This window comes from Peromyscus eremicus, chromosome 15 (genome assembly GCF_949786415.1).
Source record: "Peromyscus eremicus chromosome 15, PerEre_H2_v1, whole genome shotgun sequence".
Taxonomy (NCBI): Eukaryota; Metazoa; Chordata; class Mammalia; order Rodentia; family Cricetidae; genus Peromyscus; species Peromyscus eremicus.
In genome coordinates, this window is record NC_081431.1 from 71803990 (window position 1) to 71830410 (window position 26421).

General features: G+C 37.5%; 1 protein-coding gene across 4 annotated transcripts in view; it reads left to right on the forward strand.

The window, feature by feature from the left end:
- The window catches only part of Ptpn4 (protein tyrosine phosphatase non-receptor type 4), a 184403-nt gene that overhangs the window by 75656 nt on the left and 82326 nt on the right, over positions 1-26421 (forward strand). For 3 of the 4 annotated variants that reach the window (XM_059280465.1, XM_059280467.1, XM_059280466.1), the window contains 7 exons: positions 8438-8480; positions 8557-8656; positions 13007-13051; positions 13406-13458; positions 13777-13897; positions 18296-18383; positions 25063-25151. In XM_059280465.1, coding sequence (XP_059136448.1) covers positions 8438-8480; positions 8557-8656; positions 13007-13051; positions 13406-13458; positions 13777-13897; positions 18296-18383; positions 25063-25151 — 539 coding nt within the window. The remainder of the gene's footprint in view (positions 1-8437; positions 8481-8556; positions 8657-13006; positions 13052-13405; positions 13459-13776; positions 13898-18295; positions 18384-25062; positions 25152-26421) is intronic. The other variant, XM_059280468.1, reaches the window with a different exon arrangement.

The window sequence follows — 26421 nt, forward strand, 5'->3', positions numbered from 1 at the left end:
AGAGTGGTATCATTGGGTCTTAAGGTAGATTGATTTCCATTTTTCTGAGAATTTGCCATACTGATTTCCAAAGTGGCAATGCAAGTTTGCACTCCCACCAACAGTGGAGGAGTATTCCCATTCTCCATATCCTTTCCAACATAAGCTGTCATCAGTGTTTTTAATTTTAGCCATTCTGACAGGTGTAAGATGCTAACTCAGAGTTGTTTTGATTTGCATTTCCCTGCTGACTAAGGATGTTGAGCAATTCCTTAAATGTCTTTTGGCCATTTGAGATTCTTCTGTTGAGAATTCTCTGTTTAGATCTGTAGCCCATTCTTTTAATTTGACTGTTTGGTATTTTGATGTCTAGTTTCTTGAGTTCTTTATATATTTTGGAAATCAGCCCTCTGTCAAATGTGGGGTTGATGAAGTTTTTTTCCCATTCTGTAGGCTGCCATTTTGTCTTATTGACAGTATCCTTTGCCTTATAGAAGGTTCTCAGTTTCAGGAGGTCCCATTTATTAATTGTTGCTCTCAGTGTCTGTGCTACCAGTGTTATATTTAGGAAGTGGTCTCCTGTGCCAATGCTTTCTAGGCTATTTCCTGCTTTCTCTTCTATCAGGTTCAGTGTAACTGGATTTGTGTTGAGGTCTTTGATCCACTTGGACTTGAGTTTTGTGCATGGTGACAGATATGGATCTATTGCAGCCTTCTACATGTTATGTAGATGTACCCAACCTTCTTATTAAATAAGAAACACAGAACCAATGCAAAGAAGAAAGCCAAGAGGTCAGAGCTAAGAGCTAAAACCTTACCCTTCCTCCTGCAGTGGTCCTACCTCTCCGAACTAGCTACCCCTGTGTTAAAGTCTTTATATAGTGTTCCTGTTCTGCCTTCTCATTGGTTGTAAACCCAACCACATGACCGCCTCGTCACAGCCTGTCTGTATAGGCCTCCAGGTTTTCCTTGCTTGGTATTGAGATTAAAGGCATGTGTGTCCAATAATGGCTGTATCCCTGAACACACAGAGACTTACCCAGCTCTGCCTACCAAGTGCTGGGATTACAAGTGTACGCCACCACTGCCCTGCTTTCCTATGGCTTGCTAATAGCTCTGACCCCCGGGCAACTTTATTTATTAACATACAAATAACATTTTAATACAAATAAAATATCACCATAACATTGACATCCAGCTATGCCAGCACCGTTTTTTGAAGATCCTTTCTTTTTTCCACTGTACAGTTTTGGCTTCTTTGTCAAAAATCAGGTATTCATAGGTATGTGGATTAATGTCAAGGTCTTCAATTCGATTCCATTGGTCAACATTTTGGTTTTTTTATGCCAATACCAAGCTGTTTTTATTACTGTAGCTCTATAGTAGAGCTTGAGGTCAAGGATGGTGATGCTTCCAGAAGTTGCTTTATTGTAAAGGATTGTTTTAGATATCCTAGGTTTTCTGTTTTCCTGTATGAAGTTGAGTATTGTTCTTTCAAGGTCTGTGAAGAATTGTGTTGGGATTTTGATGGGGATTGCATTGAACCTATAGATTGCTTTTGGTAAGATTGCCATTTTTATTATGTTGGTCCAACATATCCATGAGCATGGAAGATCTTTCCATTTTTTGATATCTTCAGTTTCTTTCTTCAAGGACTTAAAGTTCTTGTCATACAGGTCTTTCACTTGTTTGCTTAGTGTTACTTACCTCAAGGTAGTTTATATTATTTGTGGCTATTATAAAGGATGATGTTTCTCTGATTTCTTTCTCAGCCCTTTTATCATTTGTATATATGAGGACTACTGATTTTTTTTAGTTAATCTGTATCCTGCCACATTACTGAAGGTGTTTTATCACTTGAAGGAATTCCCTGGTAGAATTTTTTGGGTCACTTATGTATACTATCATATCATGTGCAAATAGTGAAAGCTTGACTTCTTCTTTTCTAATTTATATCCCCTTGATCTCCTTTTCTTGTCTTATTGCTCTAGCTAGAATGTCGAGTACTATATTGGATAGATATGGGGAGAGTGGACAGCCTTGTCTTGTTCTTGATTTTAGTGGAATAGCTTTGAGTTTCTCTCCATTTAATTTGATGGTGGCTGTTGGCTTGCTGTAAATTGCCTTTATGTTTAGGTATGTTCCTTGTATTCCTGATTTCTCCAAGACCTTTATCATGAAGGGGTGTTGGATTTTGTCAAAGGCTTTTTCAGTATCTGATGAGATGATAATGTGGTTTTTTTTCCTTTCAGTTTTTTTATATTATGGGTTACATTGACAGATTTTCGTATGTTGAACCATCCCTGCATCTCTGGGATGAAACCTACTTGATCATAGTAGATGATTTTTTTAAAAAATGTGTTCTTAGATTTGGTTTGCCAGTATTTTATTGAGTATTTTTGCATCAATGCTCATGAGGGAGATTGGTCTATAATTTTCTTTCTTTGTTGCATCTTTGTGTGATTTGGGTGTCAGTGTAACTATAGCTTCATAAAAAAAAAGTGGCAATGTTCCTTCTGTTTCTATTGTGTGAAACAATTTGAGAAGTATTGGTATTAGCTCTTCTGTGAAATTATGGTAAAATTCTGCACTGAAACCATCTGGTCCTGGGATTTTTTTGGTTGAGAGACTTTTAATGACTTCTTCTATTTCCATTGGGGTTATAGGTCTTTTTAAATTATTTATCTGGTCTTGATTTAATTTGGGTATGTGGTACCTCTCCAGAAAATTGTCCATTTTGTGGAGTGCAGGGTTTTGAAGTATGACCTGATGATTCTCTGGATTTCCTCATTGTCTGTTGTTATGTCTCCCTTTTCATTTCTATTTTGTTAATTTGGATGTTCTCTCTCTGCCTTTTGGTTAATTTGGATAAGGATTTGTCTATCTTGACTTTCTTTAAGGGATTTATTGATTTCTTCCAATTTTTTGTTTGTCTTTTCCTTGATTTCCTTAAGGGAGTTTTTCATTTCCTCTTTAAAGGCTTCTATCATCTTCATAAAGTCATTTTTAAGGTCATTTTTTTCTGCTTCTTCTAAGTTGGGATGTTTAGGTCTTACTGTAGTAGAACCGGTATATTCTGGTGGTGGCGTATTGCTCTTTATGTTGCTGATTGTATTCTTGCACTGGCATATACCCATCTCTTCCTCCTTCGGTGCAGATGGTGTCTGTGTCTCAGGGAGCTGCTATTGGTCCAATCGGTGCTGGTGGTGTTTGTGTCTTAGGGAGCTCTTGGTACAGTTAGAGCTCTCGGTGTTTCAGTCAGAGCTGGCCGAGTCTGTGTCTCAGGGGGCAGCTGTGGTCTCCAGGGATGGGTGGGTTTGGGGAACAGAGTGGGATGTGTAGATTACAAGGTCCTATGGGGGTGTGGTGGTGGTCAGGTCTGCCAGTAGAAGTCTTCTCTGCTGGCCTGTAACTGGGACTGCAGTTGGTGTGGGTATGGGAGCACAGGTTGTGCCTCTGGGCCCTAAGACCTAGAGGCTGGTGTGACCGGCTGGGCGAACAGTGACTCACCTTTTGATCCATTTGGAGCTGGCGGAGTCAGCACCTCAGGGAGCAACTGCAATCTGGGCTGATGGGTGGGCTTGGGGGACAGAGTGGGACTTGTATTACAGAGTCTGATTGGGTGGAGGGAGTCAGGCATGCCTGCAGGAGTCTTCGATTAATGATTATTATTAACAATACAGTACAAATGATAATTTCTTGTAAACAGTCATTTGCTTTTATACAGGATGCCAAGGAAGAAGGATTGTGAACACTTTGTGTGTGTGTGTGTGTGTATATGAGTCCAAGTATGCCACAGCATAGTGGTGTCATTCAGAGAACAACTTGGTCGTAGTTAGTTTTCTCTTTCCACTGTTTGGGTCCCAGGGATTTAACTTGGGTGGTCAGGTTTGGTGGTACCTTTATTTACCAAGCCATTTTGCTTGTGCCCTACTCATTTTTTAAAGTTTCCAGCTGTTTGTTTTTTGCTGTTGTTGGTGAAGTGCTCTTGGGTCTTTCTATACTTGTGTATTTCATCTTTCAGCAATAATTGGGGTGACTTGTATGTCTGTGCTTCTTCGAACCTTAGCTTTTCACCTATTTCTTCTGTCACAACTCAGCTTCAGTTATCTAAAATTCTGCCTTCCTGTCTTCTGACATCTCTAGCATGTTGTCTGTATGATAAACAATTAGAGCTTGCTTACCCTTGGGCTAAAAACTAGAAAATTGTGAATCTCACCCACTGTGGTTTTTCTCTTTTTCAACTTTTTTCAACCCCAAGACTGGTACAATTTGTTTATCTTTACAGATTGCTCTTCCAAATATAATTCAAATATATTCACTTCGGTAAATCTCTCTCATAGTGTTGACTCCCCTCAAATGTCTTCTGTTTTCAATGGCTTCTTTTTCCACTTTTGGAAAAAGTCACATGGTACACCTGTGCTGGTATGTGCATACCACTAACTCAATTTTAAGAATTCCTTAGAAAGGGGAATCTAAGAAGGATTAGTAGAAAAATCAAACCAGAGGAATACTTCTAGAAAGTAGGGAGAAGAAAGAGGATAAAGATACTATTTGAAGAAGTTAATGGCCTAAAGCTTCCCAAATTTGAAGAAACATCTGAATGGTTGCAAACTGTTGGCAAACAAAGAGAATCTTGAAAGAAGTGAGAAAAAAATGTCTCAGCAGGTATAGAGTTTCCTCAACTTAGTGGGAGATTTCTTAATATAAAACTTGCAAGCCAGAGGCAGTGGAATAATATAGTTAAAATACTGGAAGAAAACTGCAGTGAACCGACAGAATCTCAATCTAGCAAAATTACTTCAAATGTGAGGGAGTTCAGTAGGCACCTGTTGTCTTAGCACTTGGAGACTGAGACAGGAGGATTGGGAGGTAATGCCAGGCTTGCTCCTTAGTGAGTGTGGTGGTTTGTATAGGAATGACCTCCATAGACTCATGTGTTTAAATACTTGAGTGTTTAAACTCAAGTCCAGAGGGAGTGGAATAGTTAGGAGATATGGCCTTGTTGGAGTTAGGTATGTCTTTGTTGGAGGCAGTGTCACTAGGGAGTGGGCTTTGAGGTCTCAGAAGCTCAAACCAATTCTCTGCCTGCTGCACACGGATCAAGGTGTAGAAACTCTCAGCTCCTTCTCCAGCACCAAGTTTGCCTACACACCACCATGCTTCCTGTCATGATGATAATGGACTAAACCTCTGAACTGTAAGCTAACCCCAATTAAATGTTTTCCTTCATAAGAGTTGCCTTGGTCGTGATGTCTCTTCACAGCAATAGAGCTCTAAGACAGCGAGATTCAGTTTCACTAAACAAAACAAGGTGCCAGAGGTGGAGGTTAAGGTATTCTCCGATAAATTACAACCAAGGGAGTGCATTACCACTAGATTTCCCTTAAATGCTTATGGTTATTATGGTTAAATGCTTATGCTTATTTCCTTTCAAGTTGAAAGGAAAAGGTACTGACAGTACAGCAGAGCTATAGTAAAAGTTTCCCCACTGTATTCATTACTTTGGTATTGCTGTGACAAAATGCCTAGCGGGACACTGAAGAAAACACTTGTTTCAGCTTATAGTTCCCGAGGCTTATTAATCCTCCACCAACTATTTGGAGTCAAACTATATATTTTTGTCTTTTCTCGAAGATAGAAAGTATTCACAAAAAATCTTACAGAGAATTTCAAATAAAAATAAGTGTTTAACAAATGGGCACCAACATTTGAGGGAAGTCAACACTACAAAATAGATTTACCCAAGTGAACAAACCATATTATACACTGGGAAGAGCAATCTGTAAAGATGTACAAATAATACCAGTCTTGGGTTTAAGGAGATGAATTGAGTTTTTACATATGCCTTGCATAGAGCAGGGCTTGACACATGAATAAGTCTACAATAAATATTAAAATAAAACATCTTTTGGGCTTGGAGACTGCTTTAGTTGGTAAAGTGTTTGCCATGCATAATGAAGTCTAGAGTTTGATATTACAGAAACCATATAAAAAGCTGAGCACAGCAGTACATATTTATAATCCCAACAGCAAGGAAGCAGAAACAGGAAGAGCCCTGTGACTTACTAGCCTTGTTTCAATAAATAAACAACAAATGAATGAATGGGTCAGCAGGATTGCTCAGTTGAGTAAAGGCGCTTAATGCTGTACCTGATGACCCAAGTTTGATCCCTGGGCCCCACATGGTAGAAAGAGAGAACTGATTCCTGCAATAGTCCTTTGACCTCCATGGTATATTTATGTGCTGCCAATAAATGCAATTTTTTTTAAAGTAAGATATTGAATTATTGAGGAAGACACCCAGCATTGATTTCTGCCCTCCACGTGTACCCACATACAGTAGCACTCACTAGCTAAGATACAGTAGATGCTATGGAAAGCTGATGCTTTCAACATAGCAGCAATAATATCAAGTATAATCAGACAATCACATAATCTTTGTCTAGTGGAAGTTCTTACAGAAAATGAGCATATATTGGCCAAATTGGGGCACTTCACATCCCTGTGAGAGACCCAGCCTCAAAAAAAAGGGGGGCCGGTGAATGGCTTTCCCAGATTATTCTCTAGCCTTCACATACATACACACTCATGTGCACACATACATGCTCATGCATGTGCACAGATATGCCCACATACTTTTGAGCATGTTTGTACATTTGTATACACAGATATGCACATAAAGTAAAATAGAATTTATAGTACTTGTTTTCAAAATGTACCCAAGGCTTATAAACATTTCTACACAAAATCTTGTGCTTAGATGATCATAGCACCATTATTCAAAAGAGCAGACTAACTTAACCATCCAAAAGCGGCACATCTATGGATTGTAATATTAATCGACCAGCAATAAAAAGCAGTTTTCATTGGTTAGTTTTAGTTGTCAACTTGATACAATCTAGAATCACCTGGGAAAGGAATCCCAGTGAGGGACTGTCTGAGTTGGCCTCCTCTGGGCATGTCTGTGTGATTTTCTTGAGTATGTTGATTGATATGGGAAGGAAGAACCTAAAAGTAGGTGGCATCATTCCCCGGGTTTGGGTCCTGGATGGTACTAAAAGGAGAAAGTGAGCAAAGTGCAAGCATGTTCACGTTATTTTATTGCTCTTTGCTCTTGACCGTGAATGTGATGTAAATATCTAGCTGCTTCAAGCTCCTGTAGCTGTGACCTCCCTTCTAGAGTGGACTTCAAGAGTGGACATGGAGCTATGAGCTAAAACAATCCCTTTCTCCTTTAAGTTGCTCTTGTCAGGGTATTCTATCACAAAAATAAGAAATGAAACTAAGACACAATGACATAATGTTCGTTCATTAGGGTGGCACTCATTTTTAAAAGCTTACGTTGTTAGGTTCAGAGGTATGGTGGCACATGCCTGTACTTCTAGCACTTTGGAAGCTCTGGCAGGAGGTTTATAAGTTCAAAGCCAACATTAACTCTTAACTACTGAAACCAGTCTCAAAAGCAGAGCCCAACATACATTTATTTTGAATTTCTTTAATTGTGGCCAAGATTGACTATCTTTATATATTTAAATGCCATTTATTCCTTAGTTGTGAACTTAGTGTCCATTGCCTATTTTTCTATCAATATTGGTCTTTTTTCTTATTGATGTATAAGATTTCTTTGTGAGTTGATTTGTTTGTTGAATTTTTTGTTTCTTTTTGTTTTTTACATTTACTTACTATTTGTGTTTGTGTGGTGATGTGCACACATGTGTGGAGACCAGAGATCAACTTTTGAGACTCAAGTCTTCTTCCACCACGTGAGTGGTGGGGATTAAATTCGGGTCATCAGACTTGGCTGCAAGTGCCATTCCCACTGAGCCATCTCGCCAGCCCATTCTAGTTTTTGTTTGTTCGTTTACTTTCTGGATTTAATGATCTTTTGTGTTTTTAACTGTGAATGATGTCATTTAACAGCCAGTACTATATGTTACCATTGTTCCACCTTCCTGGCTTTAATCAAGAACCTAAGTCCTGTCTCACTGACGTCATCCATGAGTGTGTTCAGTTTCTCAGTGCTCACTATAACATTATTTCTAAGCTATGTCAGCCTCACACATTTATTTAATTAATTATTTGTGCTTCTTATATCAGAGTATTTTAGTTCAAAGAACTGAACAAGGAAATCAGGCTTTGGGACAAAGTGTTTTATTTTGTCTTGCTCAGGGAACATCAAGGCAGGAGCCTGAGCAGGAACCCTGAAGGAAGTTTGCTCACTGGGTTGCTCCTAGGCCCATGCTTGACTGCCTTGCTAATGCAGCCCAGGTTCACCTGCCTAGCAGTACTACTACCCTCTCTCATCAGCAGCAATCACAGAGCAATATTGCTTCTGATTTGATTCCTTTTCTACCTAACCCTTTTCCAAAATGCAGTCTTCAAGTGGAACAGATATATAATAACCAATATGCTAGTTCCTCAGGAGAAAAAGAAATCTCTCTTCTTTATTTTTCAGAGGTGGCTGGATCCAAACAAACCAATAAGGAAGCAGCTAAAGAGTGAGCATGCTATTTATTTGATACTTTGCAAATATGCCTTATAAAGATGATGGACTAATGTAATCTGATTAATTAGAGCTGTTTTTGTTAATTTTAGGAGGATCTCCTTACAGTTTGAACTTTAGAGTCAAATTCTTTGTAAGTGACCCTAACAAGTTACAAGAAGAGTATACAAGGTGGGTTTATGGAACTGTTTTTTTTGAAAACATTGGCAAAGATCTAATATGAAAAAAATGAAATTAACTAGGCAAAAATAAGTGACCATGCTGAAAACTTGAACTTCTAATTTAGCATACTGAAAAGTTTATAAATTTTCCCAACGCAACTCTTTCCTCCCTGTTTGAATGACTGGAATAACTTTTAGGAGCTGGACACCCAGAGCCACCTCATCCAGCCACTAACAGCACTACTAAAAGTAAACAAGGGAATGAGATGGCATTGGAGTATATCCAAGGCATGTTGCATAGTAAGAGTTTCTGGTGTATATGTTTTTTCATGCAAAAGCATAGTCTAGTTTTTTTTCCTCTCTCTTTTTGTTGAGGAGAATGCAAAATTCCATGTATGTATGTATGTATGTATGTATGTATGTATGTATGTGTGTATGTATGTGTGTATATATGTACAGCCATCCTGTGAAGGATGTGTTTTTATCTTTTAAGTCCAAGGAAAACACCCTAGATTTTATAAAGGATGTTGTAGGAATAAAGCACATTCGGGCCTCTACATGCCCACCTGACTGCCTGTTCTAAATCTCAGCACATCACTTCTACTTCAGAAAGTACTCACGAATGACGTATAGGAAGCCTTTCAGCAGTGTCCTTGAGAATCAGGTAAAATGCTTAGGGTAGAAACAAGAGAAATAGTGACAGTCATTGGTACCGTAAGCTGAAAGATAACATTTGGTGAAATGCAGAGTTAGTAATGTAAATGAAAAGAATTAGAATACATACCTTCTATACACTCCTCAGATATAAGACTATGGGTGAGAGGCTATCAGAATTTAGTGATATGATAGAATGGAGCAGCAGAAAAATAAAGCAATTAAATTTGTTCACAGTGCCATTCCTTGGTTTCTGTGGAGTTTGCAATAGTAAACCAAGCTTAAAAAAAAAAAAAAAAAAAGAAAGAAAGAAAGAAAAGAAAAGTCATAGTTTTTGAGAGTCTTTTCTGTTTGCTGATGTTACTCTTGATAATGAGAAGACACTGGAGTACAGATGCCATATTAGGCAGCTGGAATATTTGCAATAGTAATAGAATCTAAGCTAATTTTTTTTTGAAAAACAAAATTGTGTTTAATTTACCGTCATAGCTCTTAGGTTTTGTTGTTGCTTTTTCTCCCTTTAAAATCATACTTTATTTTATGTATCACAATACAGTTTTCATACTAAATTTAGCAAATATGTTGTTGATGTTAAATATTTAAAATAATCTTTTATCGTTATAAAATATCTCAAGCTACTAAAAGTTTTCCTAATTTTGCATGAACTCCAAGGAAATTAGCCAGAATTAATGAGCAATTTGAATTATAAAGCATATAAATATTCTAAGGTGAAGGTTTTAGGTAATCAGACTTTTAATATATAAGAAACACAATTCAAACATCAATAATTTTAAATTAGATTCTTAGCATTTTTATTCTTTATGATGTTTGTTAATATAAACAATTAAAATACTGTCAGTTATATTGTATTAGTTATTTCTCTTGTTGCTTTGATTAAATACTTGACAAGAGCCGGGCGGTGGTGGCGCATGCCTTTAATCCCAGCACTGGGGAGGCAGAGCCAGGCAGATCTCTGTGAGTTCGAGGCCAGCCTGGACTACTACCAAGTGAGTCCCAGGAAAGGCGCAAAGCTACACAGAGAAACCCTGTCTCGAAAAACCAAAAAAAAAAAAAAAATACTTGACAAGAAGCAACGTAAGGGAAGAAAGGTTTGTTTTGACCTGGCGCATAGGATTGATTACGGCCCATCATGGCAGGGTATGCCTGGCAGTAGGAGCAGGAAGCAGCTGGTGTTATCATGTCTGTAGTCAGAAAACAGAGAGGAAGGGGCCTGCCCCAGTGACTCACTTCTAGCAAGGCTCCATACCTTCCACAACAGCACCACCAGCTAGCTGGGTACCAAGTGTTCAAACACCTGAGCTGTGGGGACATGTCACATTCAGACAGCAGCCAGGTTCAATATTTCCTTCACACAGAAAACTGAGTTTCCTGTTAGAACCTAAATTTGTGTTTATGTGTGTTAATAGCATGTCCTGGAAACAATGAGGGTATGTTTCACTGATAACTGAGTCAGAACTTGAAGAGAGTTAACTTGTGCTCAAGCTATCAGTGCAGGAGATTACCTGTTTCCATTAGAAATAATGTTTAATTTCAGAGCTCTTTATGCCTTATCAGTATTGCTGTTGGTAAATTGTGGTACATGACTATATTATATTTAATCATCATAATTATACAAAAGTGATTCTCTACCCTGATTAGCAATTTATAATCATTTGGGAGAGCTTTAAACCATAGTAGTTGTCTATACCCCTAGATACTCTGATGTAATGTGACTCAGACAGCACCTGAGTAAAGACATGTATAGTTCCTCAGGTAATTCTAGTATTATAACAAGGGACCAGGGCTAAGAAGTGCATTAGTGTGGGGCTGAAGAAGATGGCTCAGTGTTAAGAGCACATACTGTTCTTGCCGGGGACCCTACCTTGGTTCCCAGTACCACGTCAGGTACTTCACAACTGCCTGTGACTCCATGTCCAGGCCATCTAGGGTACTCTTGGGGCCTCTGTGGGCACATGGACTCATGTACACATACCCGTACACTGATACAAGCACATAGAGACAGCGGTTTCCAATTTTGTTTTTATGGATTGTCTGTGGGTGCAAAGTGTTTGTCTCCGTGTCTGTATGTGTTTCTTGTGCTTTCTCTTTCTTTCTTTCTTTCTTTCTTTCTTTCTTTCTTTCTTTCTTTCTTTCTTTCTTTTTCTTTTTTTTGTTGTCTGTTTGGATGTTTGTTTTGTCATATTCTGGTTTTTGTGTTTGTTTTTATATTATTATTATTGTTGTTGTTGTTATTTAGATGCCTGTTTTCTAACGAGAGACAGACAGAGAGACAGAGAGAGAGAGAGAGAAAGGGTGTGTACTTCGGTGGGTGGGGAAATGGAGAGGATCTGGGAGGAGTTGGGGGAGGGGAAACCATAATCAGAATGTATTGTATGAAAATATTCTATTTAAAAAAAATAAAAGAAAGAAATAATTTACTGTGATGATCCTGATTAGTATGCCCTCAGCCACAGCTGCTCACTCTTCAGGAGTACTTTAGATTTCACAAAAAAAAGAAGTTTGCTATACCTACTTGCTTTGAGATAACATTTTGAATTAGTGGGAAGAAAAACAGTGGCATCAAAGTCTTCCATTGTGATAAATGTACTTCAATATTGGCAAATATCAGCATCATTAGAATTGAATTTTTAAACTCCTAAAACATGTACTCCTGGCAAGTAATCTTTTTTCTCTTTTACAAATGTAGCAACTAAGACTTGCCCAAATTTTAGTAATTTGCCTCAAATAATAGGCTGCATTAGAACTTGAATTCTGGTTTTTACTAATAATTCCTTTTTTTGTTAATTGAATATAGAAATGATCTTTGATGAGTAAGTATTATTTGTGTAGGATTTTACAATTATATCAAGGGCATATCATATGTTACCTTTAAATCACAACTATAAAACTGTTTTTGTACCAAAGACCTTTTAGATTTTTTTTCTTCTTTTTAGTGATATTAGGCCTTGTACATGGGAAGCATGTGCTCTGCCATTGACTTATGCCACCAGTCCCATCTTTAACTTATGAAACCAAGTAGATCTGATAAAATTGTACTGTCTTGAATTAAGTAAATAACATTTATGTTTTGAGTTTTGACTTTTTAAAAGTTGAATGAAGTCCTTAGACTCCCTGGTTAATGTTTGAAATCATGAAATTTATTATTATGCCAATATTATTCAGCACAGGTGATTTTGTCCACATATTGACTAGCTTACCCACTGTCAGGGACAGAAGGACAGTGCCATTTTGTAAGCAACCTCAGCAGCATGTCACAACATACTATTGTTCGTGTTGGAAGAAGCTGATCATGTAACCACTCTAATACAAGAGCAATAGTAGGAGAAGGAATTTGGTTAATCTTCTGATGAAAGAGTTTCTTCTTGCACAGATCAAATCTCAGACTGTTGCTCCCAAGTCTTCTCCCTGGCATCAGAGATCTTAGAAGTCTTGAGTAGTTTTATAATAGAAACAAGACATTCAAAATACAAAGTTCCATATATTAATGAATTTTAAAAACTTGTAGTCAAGTCACAAAAGCCTATTTCTGGTGTTTTTTTGCTAATGTGTACATATGCTGACTTTCTATGTGCTGGCGTATAGATTACAAAAGAAAATACTTCAAATATTTAATTTTGTTAATGTAAATATGGAGTATATAAGAACTCAAATTGATGATTCTAGTAAATATCTTTTTTTTTTTAAGGTATCAGTATTTTTTGCAAATTAAGCAAGACATTCTTACTGGAAGGTGAGCTATTTTTAAGGTTTTTTTTTTTTAATACTATAAAAATACTTTAAATTCTATATTAAGTAATTCATGATTGATTGCTGTAACAAATTAAAAAAATGTTTATATGTAGTATTAGTTCCTTTTATCAGACTTTTTAGGGGGCTTCTTTTGTTTGTGTGAGACATTGTCTTAAGTAGCCTAGGCTGGTCTCAAACTGGCAGTCATCTCAAATTCATGAGCCCAGCTTAATTAATTTAATTGTGGCTACAATTAATGCATATAGAAACTTGAAGTATTAGTATAATGTAAACTATAGCACGTTTGAAATGATATTTATCCTTGGGTTCTGTATTTTCTTTTTTGTCTTACTAGATTGTCCTGTCCTTATAATACTGCTGCCCTTTTAGCTTCATTTGCTGTTCAGTGTAAGTATCAGCTTACTTTTAAGTTAAGTAGCATATGGGTTTTGCAGTCTGTATTGATAATACATTGCCTTTAATGCAGGAGTTCTTTAGATGTGTAGAATGTAGAAACTCCTGAGGAAATGCAGTGAAATGGCCAATTGGGTAGCAATTACTTTGATTCTTGAAACATTTTTTTATGATATTGAGACCCAGAAGAATTTATTGCAACTTATTTAATGTGATTATATTAAAACATATATTCTTTCCATAAATATGGCATTGCTGACTTAGTATAATTAAAATATTTATTAAAGCATGATATTTTCTTTTTCTTATTAGCTGAACTTGGAGACTACAATCAGTCAGAAAACTTGCCAGGCTACCTCTCAGGTTATTCTTTCATTCCTAATCAACCTCAAGATTTTGAAAAAGAAGTTGCAAAGTTACATCAGCAGCACATGTAAGCATTTATTTAATTTTCTGCTTATTTGATAAGCTTTATTGGCAATCTTTTTAGAAAGAGAAATGTTGTATATCATTTTTAATTTAATTTTATTTATTTAATATAAAAGTGTTATATAATATAGAGAAATATTATGTAGATGATTTATACTAAAAACATTTCATTGCTTATTTCACAAAATATATGAAACTTGCTTTCATTTTTTTAGCAGCCATAAATTATATGTAGACAGAGTTTATTTGCTTATATGTAGCATTGTCAGTTCTTTAAGAAAGAATTTTAGGTGGCTGGAGAGATGGCTCAACAGCTAATTGTGCTTGTTGCTCTTACAAAGAACCCAAGTTTCATTCCCAGCACCCAGATCAGGTGACTCACAAGTGTATGTAACTCCAGCCCCAAGGGATCTTGATGCCCTCTTTGGCCTCTATGGATACCCATAGTCAATGCACATACCCACCCATAAGTACACATACATGTAATTAAAAATAAAATAAAACTTTAATTTTAAAAAAGAAAATTCTAGAGTAATGTATTTATAATATGTGGAGCAATTGACTTGGTAATTGTCTTAGTTTTTAGGTTTTTGAAGGATGTTGATTGTGTTTGGTAATGACTGAGGAGGAGAAAAGTAACAACCCAATGTAGTCCTTTAAAGGCAGCTGACTTGTTTTAGTCACATTAGTGTTCAACTTTGGGTTTATTTTAGTCCAATATCTTGTGACATTTTTTAAAGATTTATTTATGACTTTATGTGTATGAGTGTTCTGCCTGCATGTATGTGTATGGACCACATGCCTTCCTGGTACCCACAGAGGACATAAGTGAGCATCAGAATCCCTGGGGCTGGTTGTGAGCTACCATGTAGGGAACTGAATCTGGCTCATCTTGAAGAGCAAGTGCTCATAACTGCTGAGCCAGCTCTGCAACTCCTTGTGACATTTTTTCAAGAAGACAATTTTTTGTTTTTTGTTTTTTTTTTGTTTTGTTGTTGTTGTTGTTGTTGTTGTTGTTTGAGACAGGGTCTCTCAGCATGCATACTACGTTGGCCTCATACTCAGAGATCCACCTGCCTCTGTCTCCTAAGGGCTGGGATTAAAGCGTGCTCCATCACTGCCTGTCCTTAAGAATTGTTTTTGGGAGGTAGTGGTGCATGCCTTTAATCCCAGCAATTAGGAGGCAGATACTGGCGGATCTCTGTGAGTTCGAGGCCAGCCTGGTCTACAGAATGAGTTCCAGGACAGCCAGGGCTACAACAGAGAAACCCTGTCTCAAAACAACAAAAACAACAAACAGACAAAAATGTTCCTTTTTTTTTTGTTGGCTCAAGTTTTGCTCTAACATGTGATTCAGCATAGTGACAGAACAAAGATAGTGTAGCTCGTTGGCACAAGTCTGGACTAGAGTTGGACTCACTGGCTTAACTTCTAGTCAGATTACTTACTGTTTTAGAACTTTGTCTGTAGTCCTGTTTGTATTGCTCAATTTTCCTATATAATTTGAGATAGTTAAAGTATCTTGAGTTAGAAATTCTGAATCTTTGTTTGTTTGGTTTTTTTTTTTTTTTTTTGGTTTTTCGAGACAGGGTTTTTCTGTGTAGCTTTGCGCCTTTTCCTGGAACTCACTTGGTAGCCCAGGCTGGCCTCGAACTCACAGAAATCCACCTGGCTCTGCCTCCCGAGTGCTGGGATTAAAGGCGTGCGCCACCACCGCCCGGCGCCTTTGTTTGTTTTTTAAGACAGGGTTTCTCTTATGTGTATCCCTGGCTATTCTGGAACTTACGAACTCAGAGATCTGCCCGGCTCTGCCTGCTGAGTGTTATGATTAAGGCATGCACCACTAGTACTGGCCAGAAATTCTGAGTCTTAAGTGAGATTATATATACAAAGTTCTTAAGCTGGTACTTAGTACATGGTAAACACTAAAGAAATATTAGCTCTTACTGCCATTTTGGTAATAATTCAAGTGTCTCAAACAGGTTAGAAAACAACAGCTCAATACCTAATTTTGAACAACCAGTGAGCTAAGCATGGCAAATACATGTTTGTTTTTAATGTAATACAGTATATATTTGTTTACATTGTAAATGCAATGTATCTAAATATGTCACAGACTATTTGGAGCAAACCTAGACCTTGCTCATGTAAGGAAAGTGCTCTACCATGGAGCTACATGCTCAGTCTCTATATATTTTAAATGTCTGGGAGGAAAATAATACTTTATAGGATTTGAAATGTTCTGAACTCCATTGTTCATAAATGAACACTCATGTGATGAACAGACATCCTCATTTATTTCTATGTGGGATGTGGCTTGCTTTTACATGATAAAGTAGTTGCAAGGTTACAATGACAGTTTATCTAGAAGACTAGTGTTTAGTCCTTTCTAGTAGAAGGCTTTTTGACCTTGGACCTGCTGTAGACTACAATGACTTGAGAATTTAAACTGAGTGGTATCATGTGGTAAGTAAGCCTGCTGTTTTTCTCTAAAAGCCATCCCTGTATAGTGAAAACTTGTCATATAGCTGTCTGAGGAAATGGTTTGAAGATAAATTGGAATTTTAAAATTTACCTGTTAAAAGTCCCTTAAATAAGGAAAGGACTTGTATTTTTCACAAGCTAGTTCTATTTGAAAAGCTGATTTATCAGATGTATAAACAAAAACAGAATTAAGTTTAATTGGAAGGACTGTTGGTGTTGAGGGGGTCACATTCATTTCGATCATGCATTGTCAGGTGGTTGGCTCCTTTCCAGTATCAGGGATGCAAAGGTCGATAGCTTAGCTTATAATACTCTGCTATATTGCCTGCTAACACCATATACCTAAGGCTGTTAGAACTATCTATGAAATAGAGTTGACCTTTTAAAAAAACTGTATTTTATAGTAGTTCTGAAATTTTTGTTTTAAGAATCACTAGAAATGTTTATTAAATATGAGGCTTGGACTTCAGCCTCCCTATGGTATTGTACTTATAAGCATCTCAGATGATAGACTAATTCTTCCCCATCAGTCAGTATTATACTATATATTATATATTTTGAAATATATAGTAAAAATAAATGAATAGTTGAAAGGTTAAAAACAGAAAAAGGACAAACATTTAAAGGCTACAAAGTTGCTCTAAAAACCTCTTGATACTTGTGTTTATGTATGCTGTGACAGTGTCGAATGTTGAAGTGTCCTGTAGGTTTTACGTGTGCCTATGGTGTATAAACTGTTGTGAAAGAGTTTGAGAGTTACATCTGGAAGTTAAGTGCCTTTGTAAACAGTTGTAAGATCAGTTAGAAGTTTTAAAACTTGCTGTATTATTTTCTTTTTTTCCCTCTTCTGTAATACTTCCCAATAGTTTCTTTCTAATTGCCACTGTCTTTTAAAATTATTTTTATTTAAAATATTTCATCACTCTCCTCCTTTCCTTTCCTCCCTCTACTCCCTCCAGTGCTCTTCTGACTCTCTCTCAAATTGATACCTGTTTTCTTTGTTATAGTTATCTATATACAAGATATATTATACACACATATATATACTTAGGTATGCATAAATATATGAATACATCTTGCTGACTCTATTTAGTATGGCTTGTGTGTGTATGATTTCTGGGCTGACAGACCATTTGGTATTGGATAACCAATTAGAGGGTTCATCCCTGGAAAAGACTGATTTCCCCCCTCTCAGCACGTATTAGTTGATCTTTGTGGATTGGACCTCATGAGATTTCCCCCTTCTCTGTTATCATGTCTATTAATACCACCATTGTTTAGGTCTTGTTTAAGCAGCCATGTTCTTGAGGTATCATGAGTGAAGCTTTCTTATCATTTCTAGAAGACAGAATCTCACAGCAGACTTCCCTGGTTTGCTGGCTCTTGTAGTCTTAGCCCCCTCTTTCTCAATGTTCTCTGAGCCTTAAGTTCAGGAGTTGTGTTGTAGATGTATTTAGTGGGACTAGACCCCCCATGACCCATTGCTTTTCTGCGTTACGACCTGTTATGGTTTGTTTGTTTTTTTGTTTGTTTGTTTTGTTTTGTAATAGGCTCCATATCCTATAAAGAGAAGCTTCTTCGATGAACACTTCTTTGAGATTAACACTTAACTGTGGGTATAAGGAAAAGTTTAAGATGTAATGAGGAATTCTACTGGTCTGATAAAAGAATGGTAGTAGGTTCTCTCTAAGGTCCATGACCTCATGAGCCCCAGGACTCACTGTATTCTTATAGTCCTGGAAAATAAAGTAATCTAGTAAAAGTATGCCCTTGGAATTAGTTAGCTGTTACTATATAAAACTAAAAGGAGGACTTCTGCTTGGTGGTTAGTGAGACTCTTCATTTCTTTCCATAATCTTTCTGTAATTTGGCAATTTTTACTATGGATCTATTTTTTGACCTGATGTTTTCTTTACAGTGGCTTATCTCCTGCAGAAGCAGAATTTAATTACCTAAACACAGCACGTACCTTAGAACTCTATGGAGTTGAATTCCACTATGCAAGGGTAAGTAAAGAAAAACTACTTAGATGTTGAGCTTAGTATCAAAGATTTTAAAATCTTTTTGTCTGTGTACAGGGCTGGAGTGATTGAACCAGGGTCTTGCATGAGTTGAGCGAGTACTCTTATGCTTATCCATACTAACTCAACTCTTCAGAATTTTAATTCCTTGAGAGAACTAGGTAACAGGATAATTTGTGTTTGCTGTTGACATAGTTACACTAAAATTTTCTTCTCTATTAATATTTTCACAATAGCATAAGTACAAAGTTGGTGGATTTTTTTTTCCAGGTGGTTGTTTTTGTTGCAAAAATAATGTTTGTAGGCTGTAGGAGACAGTAGTTTTAGAATATGTGTTTTATAAACAAAAGGTTGCTTTAGAAAAGTGCTTTTGTGTAAATCTCTGATAATTGTGATCATACAAGATGCTCTCATGTCACTGAAACTTTCATTCTTGTCCTGATTGTTTCCAACACTGAACTGTCTCATGGTCAGTTTTTTTTGTAAAGCCCTAAAGGAAGAATATCAATATGTCATGTTTGTATCTGCCTCCATCTCTTTATTAAAGTGAAATTTATAATCACTGGCTTTTCACTGTGTAATCTTTTTCTTGTGTGAAACATTTTTCTTTTCAGAGACTGTTACCCTCCTCCCTACATTTGTGAGTAGCTGTCCACATGTATTTCTTCTTGTGAGTCACCAAGATTTAAATTCCTTTGAAGTCCCTAAAGTATAGCTATTTTCAGTAGAATTATAGCCATCAATTGAGTCAGCAGTGGAGTTTTTATTCCCTTAGACACATTGTTGAGCCTAATTAGGCTAGTATTAGCCAGGAAGGGAGTTAGTAAGAGCCATGATTTCCCTTCTGTCAGTTATTTTGAACCTGCCTCAATACACAGACACATGCAGGTGCAGAGTCCACTGGAAGTACTCAGACTTCCATCCTGTAGTGCTTTTGTCCTTCAGGGTCTCACCTGGTCAGGTTCGCGGTGATGAGCTCTACTGGTTTTGTTTGTTTGTTTGTTTGTTTGTTTGTTTGTTTTTGTCTTGCTTGCTCTTATAGGATTTAATTTTCTTTCTTTGTTTTCTTCCTTCTTTCCTTCCTTCCTTCCTTCCTTCCTTCCTTCCTTCCTTCCTTCCTTCCTTCCTTCCTTCCTTCCTTCCTTCCTTCTTGGTTTTTTTTCCGAGACAGGGTTTCTCCATGTAGTTTTGGCGCCTGTCCTGGATCTCGCTCTATGGACCAGGCTGGCCTTGAACTCACAGAGATCTGCCTGGCTCTGCCTCCTGAGATTAACTGGGATTAAAGATGTGCGCCACCACTGCCCAGCGAGCTCTACTTATGTTTCATAAATCGTATGTCTGTCTAACTTTTAAATCTGTCTCACTGATGGCTTGGTTTCCTCAAATGATTGATATCTTGTAATTCTTTAAGTGTCTCCTGAACTTTTAAAAACATGGCCCTTCTCTCTCCTTATTTGGGGCTTACTGTTTTTGAGCTTAGGTTTGTTACATACTCTCATTGGTGTTTGTACTGATAGGTTTTGCTTTTTATTACGGGAAAGTTTACAACTGATGGAACTACATTTTTTGACTAGTTATGCTTTAAAATGGCTGGAAAAGGGAGTTTTACTCTTTTGCAGTTTTCTAAGAGATTCTTGGCAATTAAATGCAAAGAATATTAAACTTTAAAAAAATTTAAATGCAAGGTTAAATAAATGTAGCATTATAATAAAAACCCAGATCCAGATATTGGTGTAAATGCTGAAAGATCAGAGGAAACAAGCCACAGCCACTTCTCACCTCGCCAAGTTCTCAGCTGAAAGGGGAAGATATCGTCTCCAGGAATCCTCAGACTGAGTGTTCCTGAGCCCTCAGCCAAAGGGCGGGTGAACTCCTGTGTCCTCCCAACTTATATTCCTTTCTCTGCCTAGCCATATTGCTTCCTGTCTTAAACTTCCTAGTCTGGGATTAAAGGCATGTGACTTCCAAGTACTTAGATTAAGGGTGTGAGCCCTCACTGCCTGGCTCTGTTTCTCTTTTAGACTGGATTAACCTTGTATAGTCCAGGGTGGCCTTGAACTCACAGAGATCCATCTGCCTCTGCCTCCCAGGTGCTAGCATTAAAGATGTGCATCACCACTGCTTGGCCTCTATGGCTAACTCTTCAGCTGGCTCTGCCTTCTGAGCTTCAGACAGCTTTATTTGTTAGAATAATTTCAAAATATCACCACAGAAAAATCTCATATAACTAACTATACTGTTATTTAATGATTTAATTAAAGTAGTTTTCATTTGTTTAAACTGTTAGATTGTAAAACAGTTTCTGAGACAGAACTAAATGTAGAGTGTCAGGTTAAGGAGATTTAAATTTTAAATGGTTAGCTATTTAGGAGCATGTTTTATCCAAACCAAACCAAACAAAAAATGTCCCACACGGTGGCCTACCATTTGAGTACCCAGTTGGGAACTTGAGGCAAGATCACTCATTCCAGGGCAGCCTAACTATAATATGCATAGGCATAGTAATATGATGCCTCCAAATTTTTTTTTAAGGGCTAGGAGAAGCATTATTTCTTGGATGTACATACTAAGACCTCAAAAGATCATTCAGTAAATATAAAGGGAATTTTCCCAAAAGAGGAACACAGAAAGAAAACTTAAGTTTTAATTGGGTATCATAGGAAAAGTGTATTTGAAATAACAAGCAGGGGAAAATGTTTGCTCTCTGCTTTCAAGTGGAGCAGTGTTATTTATGTCAAGCTCCTAGATTCAAATATGTTTTAAGCCATCATTGTGGTGGGGGTATTCTGTGCTTTCCATAGCATTCACTCTAAGCATCATTTAGTGCATAAAACGTAATGATTCCTGCCCTCACGAAACTCACATTATAGTGGGGGGATGGAGGAGAAAAGCAAACCAATCCATGGATCTTGTATTAACAGTTCCATCTGTGAGACTGAGGGAGAAAGTACAGGATGCTGAGGGATTGTGTGGCGGCAGCATGTGAACTAAAAACTAGCCCGGGGACAGCTCTAGTGGTATACTCATTTATGCTGGAAGAAGGGAGTATGCCAAGAGTGTGATCTTCTCCTCCTTCTTGATACTGTTGAGCAATCAGCACGAATGAAAGCTTGTAATCAAAAGAGAACATGGCACATTTGAAAAAATACAAACACAGTTGCTAAAGGGTTGTATGAATGATTGTATGAATGGTAGAATAGGGAACTGTAGAAAAGAGAAAGTCAATGGTAGTTTTTTTGGGGGGAGGAAGGGATTGAGACAGGGTTTCTCTGTATAGCCATGGCTGTCCTGGAACTCATTCTGTAGATCAGGCTGGCCTCAAACTCAGAGATCATCCTGCCTCTGCCTCCCAAGTGCTGGGATTAAAGGTGTATGCCACCATACTTGGCAGTTAATAACAATTTGAAGATAAAAAGAAACAGCCCCACCCCATTCCTCACCCCAACTCCTGCCACCTGCAACAGGTGGGAGAGCCAGCCTTTAGGGGTATGAGAATGGAAGAGCTGGTTCTGCCTCTCACCAAGTGCAGCAATCCAAAGAGCAGACCCTGCACCTCACCTGGGCAAAACAGTAGAGCTTGCCCTGGTGGTGCGAGTGTGAATGAGCTGGACTGGAGGGTGTGAGAGCAGGAGAAATGTCTGCTACATTGAATGAGCTAGCGGGGGCAGTGCTGGAGAGCACACCCAGATGGTGACCATGAGGGAAAGCTGGTGGGCTGACCAACCCAGCTACCATCCAGATTCAGAACCAGGACTGTGAGGTAGCCCACCCAACATCCACCTCATCTGTGATCTGCTGGAGCATGTAAAGGGGCCAGACCTGCAGATCCAAAGCTACAGAATCTCCATGACACAAGGCAACAATAGGATATCACAGAAGAGCCCCAGTGAGGGCCTAGTATAGTGTAGTGGGAGCCAGAGGCCTCAAACCAGACCAATGACTCATTGCAGTGAGCACTTACAAGTAAATATGTATGGACTAAAGGGTATGCTGTGTGACTCACTGGGCCATACTCCAGCTTCCATGCTGAGATTTTTGTTTGTTTTGTTCTTTGGGTTTTTGTTTGTTTGCTTGTTTGTTTGTTTTTACCTTTTAAATTTTGTGTGTGTGTGTGTGGGAGGTTAGGAGAACAAAGGGACAGGGAAGTGAGTGGGATTGGGATGCATGATGTGAAATCCATAAAGAATCTATAAAAAGTTAAAAACTAAATAAAAGTACTCATACTAGGCAAAATATTGTGTTAGAAAGAGCAATGATATATGACAAGTTCCTTTTGATTTGCTACTGATCTCCCCAAATCACAGTTTAGACATCAATTTTAGATCCTACCATTGCAGTCTCAGAGAGGATAAAAGTGTTATTGAACCTTCCTATTAGAAATGGGATAAAACCATATTTATTCCTATTAAAATATATATATATATATTTTATATATATATATATATATATATATATTAAGGGTAAATATATACATGATTTTTAAAATTAAAACAAAAAACCAGGATTTCTGGTTTTTTCTTTTCAGACAGCATGTAGTGTATATTCAGTTTTTTGAATTTTAGCTCTTGCTTGGCTTTGTGTGACTGCTGCTACAATTGCAATGTGGAACAGATTTATCACCTCAAAGAAACCCATGCTTCTGGTGTGCCTTTGCAATCAGCTTTCCACTTAACCTTAGCCTGTCTCTTGCTAATGCTGTAGTTTTTATCGTTTCTAAAATGTCTTTTAAATGGGTGTTCCATTGTCATATACTGACAGAAATTAGGTATTTCAGATAAATGGTTTAAGAGACAGATAAATATGAGGAATGTGTGGATGTGAATTAAGGTTTCATAGAGAAGTTTATGATCTAGACTTCATTTTGGGTTGTTTTAATTGGGCAGAAAAACAAAGAACATGTGAAAGCAGCATTAATAAAACATGAATTATGGAATCACAAAACATATCATCAAACTGATATGGCCTAAGTAGAATTGGTTTTTGCTAGTTAGGAGCAAGATAAAATGGAATGTTATGGACTTGTATGCCAAGCTAAACAACTAAGACACATTTGTACAGATTTTAGAGAACTATTCTTTCTACAGATGAGTTCAGTGAACAGATGACAGAAAAAGGCTCTACTCTTTATTATTTAGGTTTTTGTGGACAAGAAAAAATAACAGGTAATAATTAGTGGTGTGAAGAAAAGCAAAAAAAAAAAAGAAGAAAAGAAAGTATTAAAACTGCAGTTTAAAGGATTTGTTTCATTAATTTGGTCTGGCTTCAGGGCAGACGAATTACAGGAGGTAAAAGCATGTTTGCTCTCAAGTGAAATGGCAAAACTATTTCAAAGATTGATTTCTAAGAAAAGTATTTAAAGTCTTTTCATTCTCAACAATGCAGACAAGTCAATTCAAATTGAGTTGGTACTTTAGTTAGGGTTTCTGTTGCTGTGAAGAGACACCATGACCATGGCAACCCTTATAAATGAAAAACATTTAATTGGAGTGGCTTACATTTTCAGAGGTTTAGTCCGTTATCATCATGGTGCGACATGGTGGCATGCAGGCAGATATGGTGCTGGAGAAGGAGCTGAGAATTCTCCATCTTGATCTGAAGGCAACAAGAAGTGAACTGTTACGTGAGACTTCAAAGCTCACCCCCACAGTGACACACTTCTTCCAACCAGGTCACACCTACTCTAACAAAGCCACACCTCCCAATAGTGCCACTCCCTTTTAGTTTATGGAGGCCAATTACATTCCAACTACCACAGTTGTCATCATATGAAAGCTCTCATACATTCTTTAAAACTAATTCATTTCTTCTTTGTGATCATTGAAATTCCCCAAGAATTGTCTGTTTTGTTCTTTCATGATATTAATACATATTATTAGTTATTGGATTTTCCATTGTAGTATAGGTATTTTATTATAGATTACCCTTGACCCAAAAGTTCTGATCATAAGAGAAATCATCAGATTATTTGTACTTTAGGATAGGACAATGATTTTTTTTCTTTTTCCTTCCTTCCTTCCTTCCTTCTTTCCTTCCTTCCTTCCTTCCTTCCTTCCTTCCTTCCTTCCTTCCTTCCTTCCTTCCTCCTCCTCCTCCTCCTCCTCCTCCTCCTCCTCCTCCTCCTCCTCCTCCTCCTTCTTCTTCTTCTTCTTTGTGTGTGTGTGTGTGTGGTATACATGTCCTTACATATGTGTGGATGTACCTGGACATGTGTACATGTGCATTTAGAGACCCAAGGTTGATGTCAAGAATCATCCTTGATTGCTGTTCTTCCTTATTCATCTAGGCAGGATTCAACCCTAGTTTGCTGGTATGGCTAGTCTTGCTAGATACTTGCTCAGGGGATCGCCTTTCTCCTCCTTCCAAGGCTGGAATTACAGATGGGCTACCAAGGCCACCTGGGTTTCTGAGGATCCAACTCTGGTCCTCATGCTTGTGCAGCAAGTGCTTGACTGCTAAGACATCTCTCCAGCTTCTAGTTTAGTGAATTTTAGTACTGCCACATTTAAGCTTATTTGAAATTTGCCTTTTATGAGCAACAACAAACTATTTGGGTTTGTAATTAAGTGTAATTTAGTTTTGTGTTATCTTTGTGATGTTATGTGTTTAAAAAAATTTAATCCTGTTTTAATTATTTTAGATTGTCATGTCTTTATTTATTTTGAAGGATCAAAGTAACAATGAAATTATGATTGGAGTAATGTCAGGAGGAATTCTGATTTACAAGAACAGGATACGGATGAATACCTTTCCGTGGTAAGAATTTCTACAAATACTTTTGCTATTATCATAATATTACCAAATATAATAATTCACATTATATAACCCTTAAACTGTTTTAATCTTGTCAGCTTACTTGTGTGGTTCAATTTATACCTTATTTTGCTTACTGGAAATGAATCAAAAGACACCAAGATGATTTATTTCAATATGGCTTCTCAATAGTATTACTGATTTTCCTTCCTAGAGTATCTAAATATAATCATAAGAATGCTCATTTTGGGGCTGCACTTGCTGTTTCTATTTAAATGCATCCATTGAAATGCCGGTTTATTAGCTGAAAGATACATGGCTACTGAACCAACAACCCAGCACTACGGTGGTTTAAATTAGCACAGGCAAAGCGTGGGTTCCACAAAGGCTTCACTCTCCTGCTTCCTTTGTCTTACCCTTCTGCCATCTTTTTTGTCCTTGCTCTCATTGTCCAAGATGAGTCACCACTGATTTATGATTTCTATATCTCAAAGCAAGGAAAAAGAGAAAGCATTTTATGTTTCTTCTTAAGGGATAAATTAAGGATTATAAAAATCACTTTGATCATATCACTAGTAATCAAGGTTATTTTGCTCTTTTAAATAAAGTGACTTTAGGGGAAGAAACAAATTCAAAATCAGTACATAGTATCAATATGGTTTTTTTTGTATACCTCCTAAAAGATTTGATCTTGTTTTTTTCCGGTATCTATTATTTTAACAGGCTTCCATAATTAGTTACTTTAATAATACTTTGGTAGAATAAAAATAGAAGTATGATAGCTAACAAATAAATGTCTTAGGAAGCAATCATAACTCTGCTTTTTTAAAAAAATTGTAATTGTTGGGTGGAGGTGGCACACACCTTTAATCCCAGCACTCGGGAGGCAGAGCCAGGCGGATCTCTGTGAGTTCGAGGCCAGGCTGGTCTGTTGCTGGAGAATTTCTCTCCAGCTCCCGCCACCAAGTCCCGCCAGTCTCAGAGCCCACTTATAAAATAAACACATAGACTCTTACATTATTTAAACTGCTTGGCCATTAGCTCAGGCCTGTCATTGTCTAGCTCTTACTCTTATATTTAGCCCATTTCTATTAATCTTTACTTTGCCACATGGCTCATGGCTTACTGGTACCTTACATCTTCCTTGTCCTGATGGCGGCTCGCCGTGTCTCCCTCACTCAGCCTTCCACTTCCCAGAATTCTTTTCCTTGTCCCGCCTATACTTCCTGCCTAGCCAATGGCCAATCAGTGATTTATTTACTGACCAATCAGC